The 19,178-nt window shown below is 36.4% G+C and overlaps 1 protein-coding gene across 1 annotated transcript in view; it reads right to left on the minus strand.

Moving 5' to 3' along the window:
- Nucleotides 1–241: 241 nt before the first annotated feature.
- Nucleotides 242–19,178, minus strand: part of MANEA (mannosidase endo-alpha) — a 47,107-nt gene continuing 28,170 nt past the window's right edge. The window contains exons 2-5 of the mRNA XM_080388077.1: nt 12,405–12,997; nt 8,708–8,817; nt 6,232–6,308; nt 242–5,532 (exon numbers count right to left, since the gene is read on the minus strand). Of these exons, the coding sequence (XP_080244203.1) occupies nt 4,896–5,532; nt 6,232–6,308; nt 8,708–8,817; nt 12,405–12,997 (1,417 nt within the window). The 3' untranslated portion in view covers nt 242–4,895. The remainder of the gene's footprint in view (nt 5,533–6,231; nt 6,309–8,707; nt 8,818–12,404; nt 12,998–19,178) is intronic.

The raw sequence follows: 19,178 nt of genomic DNA on the forward strand, positions 1-19,178 counted from the left end.
GTAAACTTTAGGTTTACTTTGTCAAAATACCAGGGACTCAAAGATACCTGCAACACTACGCACTAGTGAACTCACTTAGTAACCTAGTAAGTTGTATACAGACAGGCCTAAAAACTTCAGTACCATCTGTTTGAAAACACTGTGACAAACCTGTTGTCAGTCTAAGTTCTACACATATATTGTAACAGAGAAGTAAAAATTACTTTCTGAACCGGTATTATTAAAAAAATAGCACACATCACACTTTTTAGGCATTATTTATTGTTCATTGAAGTATTCATACATAAGTAACTAGATTTTTTTTTGTAAACATCATAGGGAATTAAAAACATTGCTTACTTAAAAGCAGCAGAATCCAGCCTGTAATTTTAATACAATTATATAGTACTTAAAAATATTTACTTCAGTTATATGCACATATATAACATACATAAATAGACACACGTGCACACACACGATATATATTCATGTAAGTAAATGCATCTCTGCCCCAGCCAGGTAGGGTATTAAAAGAAATATATGTTTTTAAATTCATTTTCATGACACAGCAAAGATACACTATCCATTCACCACAAAATCATACCTATACAATACCAAATTCATATCGGGCTTTTCTACAGTGCCAATAATCTTGTAGAGTCCCTTCACTGAGTATTGTAACTATGAAGTCTTAGAAATACAAACACTTTAGAAGTTTATGCAACATTTAACATGCTGGTCAAAAGTAAAATAATGAAATACTGACACTATTTTAGAGCAAGTAGAAAGATGAGGACCAATACTCATAAAATACCTTAAGACTGGGAGAGAATTTCAGCTTAAGTGGTAAATAATTTGCCTGCAAATACTTTATTTCCTCTTTTTAGATACACAAGATTCACCAAAAAAGTGCTCTAAATTACAGTACATCCTTGTTCATGTGCTCAGAGATACATTCTCCTACTAGCAACAGTGCTGAAAACGTTCTTGTGAAATGTTTTCAAGAGAACCCAAGAGCCATGTGTAAAACATCTTAATTCAAACTATGCAGAATGTATACATATCACGTTTTATACTAAAATTGAGTTCACTAAAGACCCTTCTGCTTCAACAACCTCTTAAGAGACAAATCATTGGCACCTCAAAAGAAAGGCACTAGACAAAAAATGAACATCAGTACAGAAACTACATTCACAATAATCTATAGCTTGCCACTACAACAGTAACAGCATATGCATGTATTCTTCCCTCAAAATTCAGTACAAGTTTATAGATCTGAGAAACATGCACTACTATACATGATTTGATATAAATTCTTATTTCAGAGAAGATGTATTAAGCTTCAGTTCTGAGACAGCTCACAGAACTGAAACAATTTACTTGATCATAACCGAGAGAAACAGAAATGAACCTATAGCTTTTCTTTTACAAAGAAGTTTTCTTTTACCACAAAGACTTGCTAATTGTCTCAAAACCCATTTCCCCTTTGAGGATACTCAGTCAGTAGTACGTGATCAATAACTTCAGATATTTCTATATTTGCAGAGGCGTAGCATGGCATGATCTCTAGTAAAACTCCCCATAGTGTTTCTTGCCTCATCTATATAAATGTAGTATGTCAGTCTAAGTACTGTAACATACTATAACAAGTTGAGTCAAATGCAATTAATTAAAAGTAATAATTACATATTTTTTTCAACTAGTCAAGAAATAATAGTGAAGCCAAAATGAAATAGTATCTGATTATTCCTTAAATTCCATTTCAGATCTGAAATTAATAATAAATATTCTTCCCTACCTCCCAATTTTGCTTGCACATTGGAGATGATTTTTTTTTCTTCCTTGAACTGTAACTGTAAAGTTTGAGGCAATCACCTTCCCCCCTCCTTCACCCCAAAAACTGTGCACTTGCAACAACCTTACTCTTTTGCATTCGTACAAATCCTCACCCACAGACCTGGTTTTGCTCAGATTTCCAAAAAGTTTCATGACTGCAGCAGCAGCCTACCAGTAAAATTCTCCATCCCCTGTAACAAGAAGTAGCACTAATATTTGCCCCAAGTATAGACAGAGCATTGGCTGGGCAGGTGCGGTAGTTCTAGTAGCTGCTCTTTCATCAGCTCTCAGGATTATCAAATTAAATTCTAAACTCCATCAGACTGCGTATTTGTATTTTAAAACACATCAAGCACATAAAATACAGCAAGTACTCAGGGGCAATTAATTTCTAGGCACTTAATTTTCATTCTTTTCTACAGAAATTCTGTAAATTCTTCTGAAGATCCCATTACCAGTGTGTCATGGTCCATACCACTTCAAGGCAAGGGCTAAATGATTCCTTTATTGCAATTACAGAAGTCTTTCAGAGTAATGAAGATCCATTACATTGTTACCATAAATGATATTTTACACAAGATAGATCACCTCAGTTGTACAACACTCTACCCCAAATGCTTCTATAAACAGTAACAAAATAAGCAACTCTTATAGTCACAGAGAAAACAAACTGCCACCAGGTGAAAGTAAGGAGCTGAAAGGTAAGTGCAAGGTTGTCAAGACTAATAAAGTGCTCAGACAGTTCTACAGTTTTGGATGACAAAAGTTTAAGCAAAGGGAAAACAGAGAGACTTGTCCTTTCAAAAGATTTGATTTCAGAAGATTTTTTATTAACATATGGGATATTGGTATGTAAAAATGTAATAATTCCCTCACATTTAAAATAAAGATATGAGCTCTTTGGGCTGTAAAAGCCTAATCATGTAACAAATTATAAACCCAAATTATGTATAGCTATTTAAGGGATTTATAGTAAAAATATATAAATCAGTTTCCTTAATAAAGAGAGTGGTTAACTTGGAAGTGGTAAAGTCTAGCAAGTGCTTCATACATCTCAGACACCATGGTGTGACTGGTCACACCTGTTATCTACTTCAGCTTATTCACCTGAGCATAAGTAAAACAAAATAAGCGTTAGCAAACATCTCTTTCAGAAGCACTTAAAAGTTTGCAGAAATGCAGTAGGAAAATGAAAAAATAATACAAAAATATATTAATAAGATTCCAATAGCTCTAGAGGCGCACTTCAGCATGCCAGGTTACGTATCTGTCAACCCAATTTCTGCAGTTTTTTCAAGCAGTTCAGGGCATTATATGACACCATCTCTTAACAACTGCAGAGACATGGCAAGAGAATTAAACTGTAAATAAGTGAAAGAAACATAAACAAACCTTCTTCATAACAGAAGGACTCCAGAAAATATTTGTAGCAGCTGGCTTATGTTTATTTGGAATGACAAAGGTTTCTGGAAAAAACATACTGGTTTGATTTGTTTTCTTTTTTAACCAGAAGTCCTCACATCTACCTTACAACTTCATGGACAGATTAGTGTGAGAACCAAGTAAGGAGTGTAATTTCCATGAAATCAATGGAATTCTAGTGGTCACAACAGTTCCAGCATATGAGCTAAACCACAGGATCAGCACCTCGCATACAAATAATAAATACAAAAAAAAAAACAAAGAAAGAAAAAAAAAAAAACACACACACACACACACTTTGCCACAGATTAAACACTTTGCTCCCAATAAACAGAACACTGCAATTTCTACAACTCCAAAGTTCAGGAATTTTCTATGAAGTTGTATGAAAACACCAAAAAAAAAAAGGATTGCTGAGGAAATAGGTCCATGTGACTTGATCCCTTCAAGAAAAAGTTAATAATCACAGTTTTTGACAGGTGAGATTACTAAGTCTGAAAGTACTTACTTCCAGCCACACCACAGTATTACAGTAGTGGTGGTAGGGAGCTGAATGATATCTGAATGGTAACATTTTAGTATCTACTCTACTGAATCCTGGAAAAAATGTATGAACTATATGAAAAATAGAAATCTTAGATTTCAAGTTAAACTAATGGAGAGTTGCTGTGATTGCCACCAAGCCAAACTGCTCCTAAATCTGAAAGAAAAAAGCATTTCCTAAAATTATAGTTACTGCAGGATTAGTAAGATATTAGGTCTAGGTTCTTTAAACATTTTGAGTAACACACGAGATCTGTGCCTGCAGTGAATTAGCAGACAAGATATCACAATGCAAGTGGGTTTTTTTTCGTGACTAGGGTTTTTTTTCCCCTGAAAAATATCTTTTCTACTCTCAGTTTCAAGGAATATTTTTTCAAAATTCAAAGTAACATAGAAAAAACTATGTTACTGGTCAGTATCCAGTAACATGCAAAAGTCTGTACCATGTACCAAACAGAAAAAATGGAAGTAAACTAGAAATCTTTCAGCAGTTCTTTGGAACTCAATCTTTCAAATACTGTTGGGTTTGTTTGTTTTTTTTTTAAAACAAAACCCACTAGTGTTGCATCACACATACCTCTTCAAAGTTTTTACCACAAGCTAGTCATATGTCAAGAACTCCCTGTGTGCAAAGCATTAAAAATAGTAGAAGTAGATTATTCCACACATTACAGACATGCATCCTGCAAGAAGCTATCAGGATAAAAAATTAGATTACAGCATCACTTTGATTAGAAACACAACTACAAGAATAAAGGAAGTAAGTATAACTATGCCAAGTTTTCGTTCTACTTTGGTCACGTAGAGTTATCCCACGCAGATGTTCCGGAAGCTCAGCATGCAAATTACGAGGTTTAAAAAAAACACAAAACCCAAATAAAACCCCAGCATCTTCCCTGAATATTCTTGAACTAAAATATCCAATAAGACAGAAATGTCAATATTCTTATCTTTTTACTCTTCAAAATGCAAATTCAGTAGTAGAGCATATACATTCAAGAGACATAATAATTTGAACTTATCTGTAATAAAGACATTTAATAAAAGATTTTTCAGCTCTCAACTTCTTTCTCAGTGTAGTCAACGTGTTAGGAAACAACTGAAGCAGCAACAGCTCACATAAGCCACTGTTCTTGTTCTTTTCTGTACTTCTCAGACCACTTCTGAGTAAGGTCTAGGTAAACATTTGGTTTATGGGGCTTATAATCAAGGTAAACCACCTGCCCAGTCCGTTTGGGGATAGCTTTTTCAATCTGAGTTCCCTCATGCCATTCATTAAAAGATGTAATAGAAATAATTTCTGGTCGCACCAAAAGGGCTGCACTGAAGGCAGTTTCATAGTATTTCCCGTTGACACGATTACGGGTGTTGTGGTTGTTCCATGGTCGGATACTAGTATCAATATACCCTGGCCCCACACTTGGAATAAACATTAAGTTGTTACTATCACAAAAGGCTTTTAAACTTGCCCAGTTATGATGAGAAGAGCCATAGGAGAAGCCATTGGTGGCAAAGTACGTGTACATACCATCAAAGCCACTTCTGTGAATGTCATGCTTATGTCTTTCTTCTACAAGGAGTCCAATGAATAATGCATCATATGGAGTATTTCGAATAGTCTGGGATCCAGAAACAGTTAACAGATTTGCCCATATTTCAGGAATTGTTACATAAGAATCATAAACATAAAACATGGGAAGAAATCTGCCTGTGCTGGTCTTATGTCTGTAAAAGGCTGGATGGCCTCCATATCTATAAAGCAAACAAGTATCATTAAGATAAAATTCGCCGTTTGGAAAATACTGGTTTACAATCCAAGCTGCAGACTTTTCCTAAAAGCTTATTTAAAAAGACAGTGCATGCGCTTCAAAACATAGCAATTCATATCCATTTTCAGTCCAATGAAGTATTAAATACATACTGAAGTATTAAATAACGAATTTTAAATTACTAGGACTTAGTAACTTAGTGTCAAACTGCACTATAGGTATTAGTTTTCTCTGAAGGGCAATTCGCTAATTCAGTATGAAGTAAGACAGTTAAAGTAACATTAATAAACAAAGCAACTAGTAGATGTAAAAAAAATTGTCAAGCTGAATTAAAATCATTAAAGGTCATTAAAGCCCTTGCTGCTTGTTTGTCACTATAAAAATATACGTTTAATTTATATATCATGTAGCTAATACTTTAACTGTTTTAATCTGAAGTATCATGACTTGTGATACTAATGAATAATGAAAGCAATTTACATTTGAGTATCTAGGTAAAGTCAACTTCAATATTTCTAAAACAGACTGAGTTTTGTACCACTGAAATACGAACAGTTTCTTACTCCTTCCTTCTCTCTCAGTGCACATTCTTATATATTCTTCCAAGCTTTAGGTAATACACAGAAGTACCCTAAACCAGCGTGTAACAAAGCACAAAGAAAACCAATCTAAGAGCACTCACTTGTCAATGATGTATTTGACATTGTGGTACATACTGCGATCATCTCTATCTTTGTAAGGTTCAATATGAAAAGTGACCTGAAAGATGAAAACAAAGTAAGAGCAACACTAACATAAAATACTATTAAATACATGGGCAGCGCATATTATATGAAGCAAGTACCAGTCACATTAAATGTTGTTCTTTACAAATCAACCATTTTTGCTAGGTTGAGAATAATCCAACCGTAGTTCATCTCCTGCACTGCTAGGATTGAAGCTTCAGATCCAAGGAAGTTTGGTAACAGCGTAAATATTTAGGTTTTTTACATTAAAACAAAACACTTTCTGTTTTCCTGAGGTTACAGCAAGCAAATATGCTTCAGAAAACTTAAAATACAGCAGAAACTAAAAAAATACAGTATCATCTATTCAAATGTGAAACAACTGATTAACCAATAAAGAATTTTAATATTAGATTTCTAAACAATGTATTAAATTTGCTACAGATAATTCTCCAAGGAGAGTTTTCAGTGTCAAAATAGATTTTAAGATACGGGATATGAAAACTTCAATTTAAAATGTTACAAATTTATCATCAGCAATAAACTCTTGAACTAAATCTAATATAATGTACTGCTGCTCTGAATTTCAAGCTTGGAGCTTATGGAATTATTCAAGCTATACATGTGAAGTAATTTCAATGTAGAAATGCCATTGTTTTCACATATACAAATGAATGAAAGAATATATTACGTTAATCGAAGCAATTAGTTTTTCAGAAGCAATTTTAGAGCAGAATGCATTTAATAAAGTCTTCAAGAACTCTGCGGCAGTAGCAGATTTCCACTGTAGAGCTAGTATCTATCTCTAGTAGGTACAAATTAAAAGAAAAATATAGTGTTAGACTAAATTGCTAGGACTGACAGGACAGGTTGAAGAGCACCGTAGTTTCCTATTTCATGTCCAACTATCAAAACCAGGCAAATCAAAAGGATGTATCTTTTAGATTTGTATTTAGCAGACACAATAGGAAAGTATTTCATATGTAGGTTTTGGTCTACTGACATTCCTAACACTCCACTGTAATAACTTACTCGTATAAGAACATTTAAAAACATTAGTGAAGGTAGTATTGCCTGGAAGCATCCATACATAATATCTGTATTTCAGTAATTATTCCAAGCAATAATAGCAGTTCCATCCAGATTCCAATCATTACCATAGTATTACATGTGGTTTTTTAGGTAGCTTATTTCATTTTGCCTTGGCTCCTTTGAGAGACTTGAATGTTAGCAAGTTATTTTGGGCAAGAGCAAGTTCCACCAGATGATTTGAAAATTTGGGGGAATAGAAACTTTTTTTTTGGTTAATAATTTACTATTACATATGTGCAACTTACATCACATAATGGAATTCACCCAGCATTTTTAACAGTTTCAAAATTACTTCTGTATCTGATGCAACCTTCCTATTTTCCTCCTGCTTGTCAAAAAACTACAGTCACAACCAGCAACAGGAAACTACTCTGGGAATCTGCAACATGCCTGAAAAACTGAAACCACAGCAAACGAACAGGCTGTATTTTTAGCCCCCTGTACAGACAACACCCTTCAGAGATGAAACATATACAGCTATTTATATAATTGAAAAACTCAAATTTATTACTTAGCAAGACTAAAGGCAATGCATGTTTTCTTTATCCCAAGGTAAAATACAGTTTTACTCTAAAAATAAACAAAATCAAACCATGATTTTACATTCTACTGCTCAATCTACCTAATCTTTAATTGATTTGATATTTCACCTATTTCAGGAAGCCAGTGATTTAGCCTTTCTATCCTGTCATGCCTGGAGTAACCTAAAGTCAGAACAGCACCTCTCTGACCTTAATGTCCAAGGCAAGTATTCCTGATGCCTTCTGGAGTAAAGACATACATTCAAACCAGAATTTCTGAATCTTTATTACTCATAGATACTATTCTCCTGACCTCAATGATCAGGGACAGCATGTTACGCTGTTAACGTAAAAAATCAGGTTAGTCTTCTCAAAGTTACTTAGTTTATAGATCACTGTATTCCACAATATTTTGAAATATGTAATACTTTCCTCAACTCCCAAGACACATTTGAAAACAACATGGTCTAATTTTAAAAACTGTTTGTAAAAATTAAAATAAATTAAAAAATCCACCACACCATACCTTAAAAGTCTTTAAGCTTTAGATCTGAACCAAAACAGAGAAAAAGGAAGATTATGGTATTTATTCTAGTCATAAGGCAATGTTGCTTAGGTCTGAATTACACTGAAATGTGATAAAAGGGCACTTACACCTGATTCTATGACCCAAAGGAAGTGCAGCATAACAGGAGACAGAAAGAAGCCACCGCTACATGACGAGCCTCCCTGCTCTACACCACAAGTCAAATGCAGTAAACTCTTAGCAAGGTTTACTCTCCTAAGTAGTCTTATTTTATGCACCTTAAAAATAGTTTACCTTTAGATTATATTTGTGTGCATAATCCAAAATAACAGGCACCAAATCATCAGTTGGTTCTCCATTTTCATCAGCCATACCCGGTGGGTACCATGAAAGCACTATTACACCTGAAAATACAAAACTTAAGTTTTAAAACATGTTTTTTAACATAGAACATGTATGTTAAAACAATAATTATAACTCATGAGAATGTTATATGCAAAAGCTACATCGTATAAATAAATGTGCACATAATATAAATAAGAATTTCAAATTACTTTTTAAGCAATTACAAGATCTCAGTGTTCTCAGAATGCATTTTAACTTCTCTCTCTGTTTAAAAGACAACAAACAGTGGTAAGTTCATCCCTCAAAGGAACAGATCCATACTCAGTGTCCCAAGCCTAACACTTAAAGCCATTCCCTCCCGCTTTTCAAGCGGTGTCCTCCTAACCTCCAGGTTGTACCAAGAATAGAAGAATGCTCCCAACTAAGGCATTATAGCTATGCCACAGCAGAGCCAGAGAATATCAAGATACATAGGGTTAGAACATACTCAAAAAGATGACGACTGTGCATGCAATGAAAGAGGTTCTTTATTTTATGAAACTTTATTCCCCACCATATTACTGCATTGCACCTTTGGCTCTACTATAATACAACCATTTCATACTAACAACAGTGACTGTATTTCCGCAACCTCCTTCTTGCTAAAAGAAGTTACTATGGTGTAAACTACCCTTCCAGTCACGTGAAATTAGTTTTTAAATTTATTACCTAAAAAAATGCTTGAGTAACTCAATAATTTAAGGATGTTACTATTTCTGTCAAAGACAATGACAACAAATAAAATGTCCCTGTACTGTAAATTTTCCTGATGCTCTCCATGAAAGCAAAAGAACACATAGCTTCCTCAGAAATGCCAAACCCTTTCCTTCTGAAATAAAATGCTGTGAGATAAGTAAGTTAGTCCTTTTAAGTGTGTAGCTGGAAACGGTATCAGGAAGAAGATAAGACAGAAAGAAATACACGAAATATCAATGTAAGAATATTTTCCTAACAATACTATTTAAAACATATGGAAGACTAAGTCAATGAGATTCTTTTTAACTAGGTAAAGATTTAAGTACACGGATCAGGTCACCGAAATAGGGAAGTATATATTTTAAATGCCATCTATGTTACTAACACTGTAACATTTCTGACTAACAATTTCCAAACAAACAAATCCAAAATTATGACAAAGAAAGCATAAATTAGAGTGAATACACAATCATCTTCTAACTTCAAAATCAGAAATTTGAGCTCACTACATAAAGTAGTTCAACTACCCTCAGCATATACTTCACATTTTTATCAAAAAGAGAATCAAGTCTGCTAAAGCACAAGAAAAATGCAGTATTTTATATTTTATAACCCTATATTCTATCTCACACAAAAGAAAAGGACAACATTCAAATGAGTAAGTTGTAAAGGACAAGTAGAACAGCAGCAACAAACTCAAGGTACACTCAAGGTATCCTGAACACAACATCTGTCAAGACCCTCTTCTACACGTTTAGGAAACATGGAAAAGTTCAGGAGACCAAACTGTTTGTTCAAGGAACCTAAACTCATGTTTGCATTGGTCTTCTTCTGAGAAAGACTACTTAATATTTGCTTCCCTATAGTTAAAATATAATGTACCACTTCAGGAGTCTAAAAAGGATGGATTCGATGCCAAAAACAATAGCATAAACATGGTTGAAACCAAAGTTGTCATTCAAGAAAAATGGAGAACTTCAAATTGGACTACCACAAATATAGGCTGGTGCAAAAACCATATATTTCTCCAAGCAATGTGAGGAATAGTAACTGTTGTATTAATTTGTTAAAAATCAGGAAATTAATAAAGAATTGTAAAATATAAGAAGAAAACAATGAAGCACTGTATGAGACTTCTGCTGCTCCAATCTCTTATATACCTTTGATCATTACACAATATTGGCTGAAAGAACCACTTACATTTTTCTCCTGTTGTAAGATCCTTGACAATGCCTCAAAAATGGCTAGAAGAAAAATTATTATTTTACAGAATGTAAAATCCAGTCATGGATTAGACATTGGCTAAGAGAAAAAAAGAAGAAACTGTAAATAGTCAACCTCACAGTACACAAAAAAACAAACAAAGCATAATTCTTATTAAAAAAAGATATACAATATTTGAAACAATGACCTGAGGGGGAAAAAAGCTCATTATTTATGTTGGTCAAATCTAGACAGAAGAGAACAAACTCAAGTGCACTTAAATCCATAGGTTAGAATAACAGCAGAAAAAAAAATCACTTTTGATTTTGATTTGAAGAAATGTGTTACAAAGACTACGTCATAGGAAGCAAGAACTACTCATTCTCATTGCTGAGTTTTGAATGGAAAACTAACTCAAGCTACTAAAAAAAAAACCAACCACCTAATTTTGCAAAGCATTTTTCCTACTATTTGGCACCTTTTCCACCAGCAGTTCAGCTTTATCAGACATTTGTATTAACAGGATGAGAAACACCACAGATTCTTCTGCTTTCATCACATGCATTATTTTGCTTTAGGTAAGACTAAAAAAGTGCTTACTGGTCACTAATACCTGAGATTTCTCTGCAACCGTCTTCCCACTGGCTGGTGTTCCTGTTAATAGTTATTGTATTACTGAAAAGGGTGAGAAATTTCCTATGTTTGTGTTAACCCTTGTACAAACAGGTTAAGTTAAAAACCAGGAGAAAAGTATAAGCAAGAAGTAAACACTATACAAGTAAACACCACTATTGGGAACAATTACATAAAACCTTAATGATTAGGTGAACCAAAGTGATTAAATTCAAAGTGAACAGCACTCTAAAAAATTCTATGAGCTCTGGTCACTTTGCTCCAACTACATTTACAGAAGTTGTTCAGAGCTTCGTATTAGCCTATATGTCTGCTTATTTTAAAGATAATGAACATCGTTAAAAGTTGACCAGAAAGCCCAACATCAAAGAATGAGACCCAAAATATATTGAATATTCTTATGTTTCTCATTTAAGGAAGGTAACATCAATTTGTTTTAGAAAAAATATAGTTTTGGACAAAGAAACAAACTATAATTAGGTACGCTGAAACTATCATACCTGAGTTCAAGAAGGTTTGGATTAGACATTTCCATAGCTAATGAGAACACCTATAAATACACTGCATAAAACATATATTGTATAAAAGCTATAATTCTACATGCTCTTTGACATATGAATTAATACAAATTATTACACACACAGAATTCAGGGGAAAAAAAACCCCACAAAACCCACTCCTATTTCAACAGCCATAACCATGTTAACATGATTTTCTGAAACCTGTTCTTAAAACTGAAGGATTCATTCCCAAAGATAAAATACATAGGCAACGTATCTAGTAATGGTTTCTCTATTTTCTACGTATGTTGTCAGTGCTTAACAGTAAGTCATAGAACATGTGCACCTACAGGATAACAAATACGGTTCTTATGTTTCTGTGCTGTTACACTCATCAGACAGCTCTGAAGATGCAGGTTTCAGTTGGGGGTTAAAACTCAGAAATACAAACACATTTCTTTGTTTCAGACATTTCCAGAATTACATAGAAAAATGGAAGAATGGGTCAGTTGTGTTCATTCACATATTTAAGGCTGGATAAATGAACAACATGCTGAAATGTTAACATTCATTACCAGTTGAAGCTGAACGCATTTGTTTCATGTGGGCTTCTATGACAGAAGGGTCTTTGGAACTGTAAGATCCAAGTTCAGGATAAAAGTTGGCCCCAATGTCCTCAGGAGGATTATGCCGTCCCTTTGGATAATTGTTCGCAATTTTGGGATCCCAGTGTGGCAACAACGGATGGTTCCAGTGAATATATTTACCATCAAACTGTGGATTCCCGAACCAACTATAGTAGAATATGTGAAAGTTATAATTAGGAGAAGACAGTTCTTCTTCTAGCTTGTTTATAGGAGGCATAGATGCTTTCACAGTATTGACTGTGATACTATGCAAATTACTGACACGCGTTACAGTATCTCCTTGAACCCTATTTAGTGAATTCTGTTTATTGTCTAAGAGCACCGTCCGTTGTTGAAGCTCAGGCAACAAACCAAGTCCAAATGGATCCCCAAAGCCAGCTCTGTCAGGTCTCAGAGTCTTCAAAGCCATCATTATGGAGCAAATAAACAAAATAAAAAGCAACAAAATGATGCATGTTCTTCTGCGAAATCTTGCCATGATGTCATAGTTCAGAATCCGAACAGAAGGAATCCGGCCGCAACTGATCAAAAGATAAATAACTTGAAGTCAGAATTTTTATTACTTAATTCAACAGTATGAAATGCTTCACAAAGTTTCTACGTAACAGAATTAATATGGAGACAAATGCATCTCATACACTGACTGCGTAACTAACCACCTTTGGCAGGGTGGGGACGGACATGGACAAAAACCCATTTCTGCAGTTGAGGCTGTGTCAGGTTCTGAGGCTCTACCACCAAGGACTCGCATGTTTTAGAAAACATTTTAGTTTTGAAATTCATTGTATTCCTAATGCAAATAAAACCCATGAAATGGAAATTCTGGTTACATTATTTCAGAACTACAACATTTTGACAAGTCTAATAGAAATAGCACAGAAAACAGAAGAAAAAAAGCTGAAGTCATGAAAGGAGAGTAACGTAGCAGAACTAAAGGACAAAATGGGATATGACAGAAGTACAGCTTATGTTCAGAATACAGGTTTCATTTACTAAGCTATTTACTGGCTTTGGACCAACCACTTTGTGTTTAGTTAACCAATACAGTGACTAAATACTCTGGCAAATTAAACTTAAAACAATGATGCTTTGCCACTTCACAAATCTAAAATTCTGATTTGTTTGCTGAATTATGCAAACAAAACCCAGCACAGCATTAAGGATGTACCTCAACCAAAAAGCCTGGAAGTTAGCTGCTGGCAGCCCATTAGTACAATGTCACGGCTGTGTGACACCATGTAGAATTCTAGGGCTATGTTCAAAACACCACCAATAGTATACAGGAAGATTTGAGCCCTGAAAGTAGGCGGAAGAAAGTCAGTATAACAGAATGCCTGATTACTGTATCTATTACTTTAATTCTTGTTCAACATTAAACACAAGGGAGCCAGAGAACAGGATTAACAAAATTTAGGTTACCACAGAATTATGTGGAAAAAGCATAAAACTGACAACACTAAACTGACTGAAAAATCTTAGAATAAATTTCTAATTCAATAGCCATTAGATGTAGTACAGTTGTGATTTTGTATTTCTGTCACTGACCTCCAAATTTTAGAATCTTACTTTATAAAATGACCTGTGTATATCTCAGTAAATCAAAATATCTCAACTTAATTTCCAAGAACCAAGGTCTTTACTACTGTTAAAGTGCATTAACACATTGATCAGTTGTCACAACATTATTTGTTACAACTGTAATAATTTTAGATAAGGAATTTTAAAACGTGCTTTTTAACAATACAGCCTGAATTAGATTAGCATTATGGCACAGCCAAAAAGTGAGATTCCACTTCCATTTCCAACCTTAATCTGTTCATACTGCTGTCTACTTTTAGTTACCTCCAGGATACATCTGGTTTTCACAGCAAGGTCACTTGTACACTTCCAACAGCAAAACCCTGTTAACACCTCAAAAATAAACAACAAAAAAAACCCGCTCTATGAACTTTTATCTTGTTAGAGAGCTGACTCAGCTGAGTGAATATCACAGCACTAATGCCAAAAGAGACAATAGCACAGATGGGGGAAGGAAAGAGCACAAAAATTATGCTGCTCATTTTGCCCAGCTGGATTGTGAAATGACACCTTTAGCTACTGTCAGGGGAAAATGATTTTACATCATATATGTTTATAGTACTTCACTGAAGACTTTTCATTAACAGTTCTCACATCAGTTTACATCAAATTACAGGTTTTTTGTCTGTAGCTCACAATTCATCCAAGATCCTAGAAGTCTGTCAAAGAGATTTTTTGGAGTCCAGAACATTTTTCTTCTAATAAGAAATTAACTTCAAATACACTCAAACTACTTCTACTATTTTTCCTGACTTTTTCAGTCTTCTTTCTAGTCTATCATGCTACCCATCCCTGGGAGTTTAACTCCGTTTTCAGATCAGAAAAACTGAAGTTTTTCTAAAGGGTCACGATTATTATTTTTTTAAAAGGAAACAGTATTATACACCTGGCTAATGCATTCATGCGTTCAGTTTTCTTTAACCCAGATTCTACCTATGTTGATCACACAACATACAGGACTGCCAGGGATAAATTACTTCTGCAAGTATTATTTTATCTCATCTCTTCTGTAAAAAAGAATTTATGACTGTAATGTCTATAATTGGAATGTTCATAAGGTTTTCCATTCAGGCTTTCCTGTAAGGAACTGTTGCTTTTTATTCTTTGCTTGACATATCTGCTACTAAATTCCTCCTCTATTACATCAAGATTTCATTATCATAAAGTGCTTTTTCTGAAGCGTCAAAAATTGACCTTAGTCCTCTATGCTTTTGTTTCAAAAGTATTTTTTAATGGAGCATTTATCATAAAAGTATACTAAAAAATGAGCCACGTGCTTACTAAAATTTGACTAGCATCAGGACAGACGCCTGTCTACCACAGCATATTATGAACCTCTAGTATGCTTGTAGAGAGACTCAGCATCAAAGGAAAAGATTTTTAGAACAAGTAAATGATACCTATGGTAAAGGCTTGTGTTTTGAGGAGACAGTCTCGATGATTACATAATTAGGCCCTGGCATTGATACCTATACTGTAAAAGCTGCATTGAAGAGATACAGGTTGGCAATGCCTGCATTATGTCATTTAATCTTGCTCAGAGCTACTCTTCAGAGACAGTGACAGATAAATTACTCTCATCAGTGCTAGTGCCATAGCAGAATGGTAATACTGGGGAAACAGACTGAGCAAACATGCCATGTGAAACAGCCACCTGAAGTTATGTCTATCCTTGGAACTGGAAAAAAATCTTAGAATACGTTTCCGATTCAAAAGCCATTAGAAATAGCACAGCTGTGATTTGCATTTCTATCATGGACATCCAAATTTTAGAATTTGACTTCAATTTACTGAAGTACACTGGTCATTCCTACACGCTTACGCAGTATCTTGCCCTGGACTGTTGGGTGCATTTCTATCTAACAGCAATTCCCTTTCTCAGTAGGAAAAAGCCTGATTAACTTCAGCTTTACACAGATTAAAACCCCACACACAGTTCCTCTGACTCGTATGATGTCCTGTTAACTAGTAGCAGCTTTTGGATTCTAACGCCAAGTTTGTTGACCCATGTTAGTGTACCAGCTAAAAATCTAAGTAGTTCAAACTCTTTCTCTTGCCTAGTGAATACATTTTAAAAGATAAAAAAAAATCTGTCTGTAACAGGTCAGAAGGAACAACAAGTTAGTTCAGATCACCAGTCTCTGCCTATGGGCAAAGAACAGGTCCAATGTACAGCAACGCTCTACCAGAATAGTTACGCTTCTTCAGCCATTTGTGGATCAGAGCTCCTGAACAAAAGGCCATTTCTTTGTAAAATATGAAAGGACACCTTCCATTTAGACATCACCTGCTACTTTAATTTGATGCCCCTAGTTCCTGAATTAGAAGGGATAGTAAGCAAGCATTTGTTTTCATTTATATATTATTATTTACATTTTCTACTTCATTAACGATTTAATTGCTTCTATCAGATGCTCTGAGTTTTCCTTTGGTGAAATTTCCAGTCTGTCTAGTCTGCATATTGCATCACTATCACGGGATACATTTAAACATTTTTGAGGTGTTTCTTTTCTGTACAGTTTCAGCTCTACTACATCCTTCCTTTCTGAGACTGAGGGAACACATTTGAATCCAGTGTCTTTCAATATGCATCCAGGACATAAAGTTACCCTTTTACCCTTTTTTTTTTTTTTTCCCGGTAGCTTTTGCCCACTATCCCTTTTCCAAAGATTTCTGCTATCAATTCAGCCCACCCGACTACAGAATTATCATCACCATCCCTAAATCTAGTTCCAGAGTGGTAAATATGTGCTCATAGTTCATTACTGTAAAATCAACATTGTTTTCTTCGTGCATTACACTTGGGATTTTTTAATCACCCAGTCACTCTATACTGGAAAGTTCTTCGGCAAATTTTCCACTGAAAGGTGCTTGAAGACGCCAGTATCTTCAGGTAGCTCTGTCAATGTACTCTTCACTACCACATGCAATTCTCCAGATGATCAATTGTTACCTTCAGGTCCAGACTGAAAGCACAGAAGTTAATTGGTATCTTTTGGTTTCTCCTTTTATCATTACAGACACTACAATTTCCTTCATCACACATCAGAAAAGCATGAAGCTTTACCATGAAAGGGTAGAACCTATATTTCTAGAACATTCAGTCCCCTTCAACAGGAAAACCTTACACAGCTATTTTACTTTTTGTTTACAAGCTGCTGTATAGGCTTAATGGCACATTCATCCCTCTATGACTATCCCTGTTCCAAATTAATTTGTTTCTAAACTGTTCCCCAATCTTAACAGCACGAGACTGGATAACCTCTCCCATTCAAGCTCATACTTTGATGTGGGTTTTTTTCATCCCTCACTGCTGCTTTTTATAGCTTTAACTTATCCTGCAGGCAAATCTGCTTGTCGTTTCCACTATGTGAGGAAAAAAGCATACAGATGGACAGATGACAACAGAGCTTTTCCTCCCATCCCATTTCCCAGAATATGGATGTTTCTTTAGCTAGGGAAAAACAAAAGGAGTTTATTTACTCTGGATCATTTTGGTGATATGGTAGCTCTATTTTCAACACCCTGACCCATCGGTTGTTTTTTTCCAGTTTTACTGATCCCGAAAGAGAAATACTCAACGCAAAAAAAGTATGTTCAGATAAAACAGATGTATCTATTTTAGTAAGAACCAGCAAAAATTGTAATTTATGTTTTGATGTTCCTTAAACATAAGAAATGAAAGCGCAATACAGAAGAGAACTCTGAAAACCTGACTATTGATGCAAGGGTAAACGCCATCCTAAAGTCACTGAGGTTGACAGCTCATGGCTAGTATCAAAGCTTCTCAGCTAAGTTTTCTAAGCTTAGCTTCTCTTAAGATTTCCCACCTCAAAGAAACTGAAAACCCTGAAGTAACAGATCAGCTCTAAACAGAGCGGAAGCTTCTAGCTAGGTCCTCGTTCTAGAGCTGCAGTGCACATGTGCACCCGGAAACACTGCTTTGGTTCCCAAGGGACTGACCAGGTGAGATTTTAGTAAACTTCCCTAAGGGCTGACAGGAGTCTGTCCAAACCACCACATTTATATAGCACATTCTGGCCCGGGGAACACAAATAATAATAATAAAAGTAACTGCAGCTGACCACCTTGGTGAGTGCCTCAGGAGTGTTTCTAGTATTAGAAAAACTGGGAAATTTCTCAAAACTTGCCTGAATAAGAAAGGTCTTTTTCTGAAGACTTTTTAAAAAAGCCTTGAAAATCATTAAAGATGGAAGAAGACATTACATATGGCACGCAGACACTTTAAAGCTGCGCTTACATGCTAAATACACACATTTTTAAGCACTTCCAGTAATACAGAGCTTCTTTTCGGTCCATCCAATTTAGGAAGGGGTACTGGAATCTGACCATTCTAACATGGGTAACTATCACCCACAAAACAGGGAACATGAATTTCTCACTAATCGGGTTTGAACTTAAGAAAGATAGCAGCAAGAACAAAACCCAACCCTGCTGCAACTTCTTTGTTCTAAACGTGGTGAGCCAGCCTCCAGCATTAAATTATATTTAATGTAGAAGAGTATTTGATTTCAACGTGCCAGCGTCCTCCTGCTTGGGAAGGCCACCGGCACACACACCTAACCCTGCGGGGCTGCCGGCCCTGACCCGAGCGCGGCCTCCCGCAGCCGCCCCGGCCAACCCTCCCGCCCTCCGGGCTGCGCGGCGCGGGGCCGGGCGGCCTGACAACAGCCCGACGGCAGCGCAGGGAGCCCCGGCCCGAGCCAGCCACGCTGCCAGCGCCCACGCGTTCCTCCGAGCCTGGCGAGCCAAGCGCCGGAGCTCTCAGCCCAGCCGCAGCCCCTGCCGCAAGCCGAGCCCCTCCGCGGGCGGGCGGCGCAGCGAGAGCCCTTCGAGGGGGCACGGCCCGAGGGGCGCGTCCGCACCCTCCGGCAACGGCAACGGCCGCGGGCGGGCGCCCTCCCCTCCTCTCTCGGCCCCGCGGAGCGCCCCAGCAGCGCCCACACCCGAGGGGCCCGGGGGCTACGTCACGGCGCCCGTCCCGACCCGTCTCCTCGCTGCCCCTTCCCCAGCCGCCGGGGCCGGCAGCGGCGCTCGGGGCGCAGCCGAGGCCCGGGGAGGGCCGCCAGGCCCGGCGCTCCGCGGGCCGCTGCCGTTACTCAC

The sequence above is a fragment of the Falco punctatus genome, assembly GCF_963210335.1.
Source record: "Falco punctatus genome assembly, chromosome: 5".
Lineage (NCBI taxonomy): Eukaryota > Metazoa > Chordata > Aves > Falconiformes > Falconidae > Falco > Falco punctatus.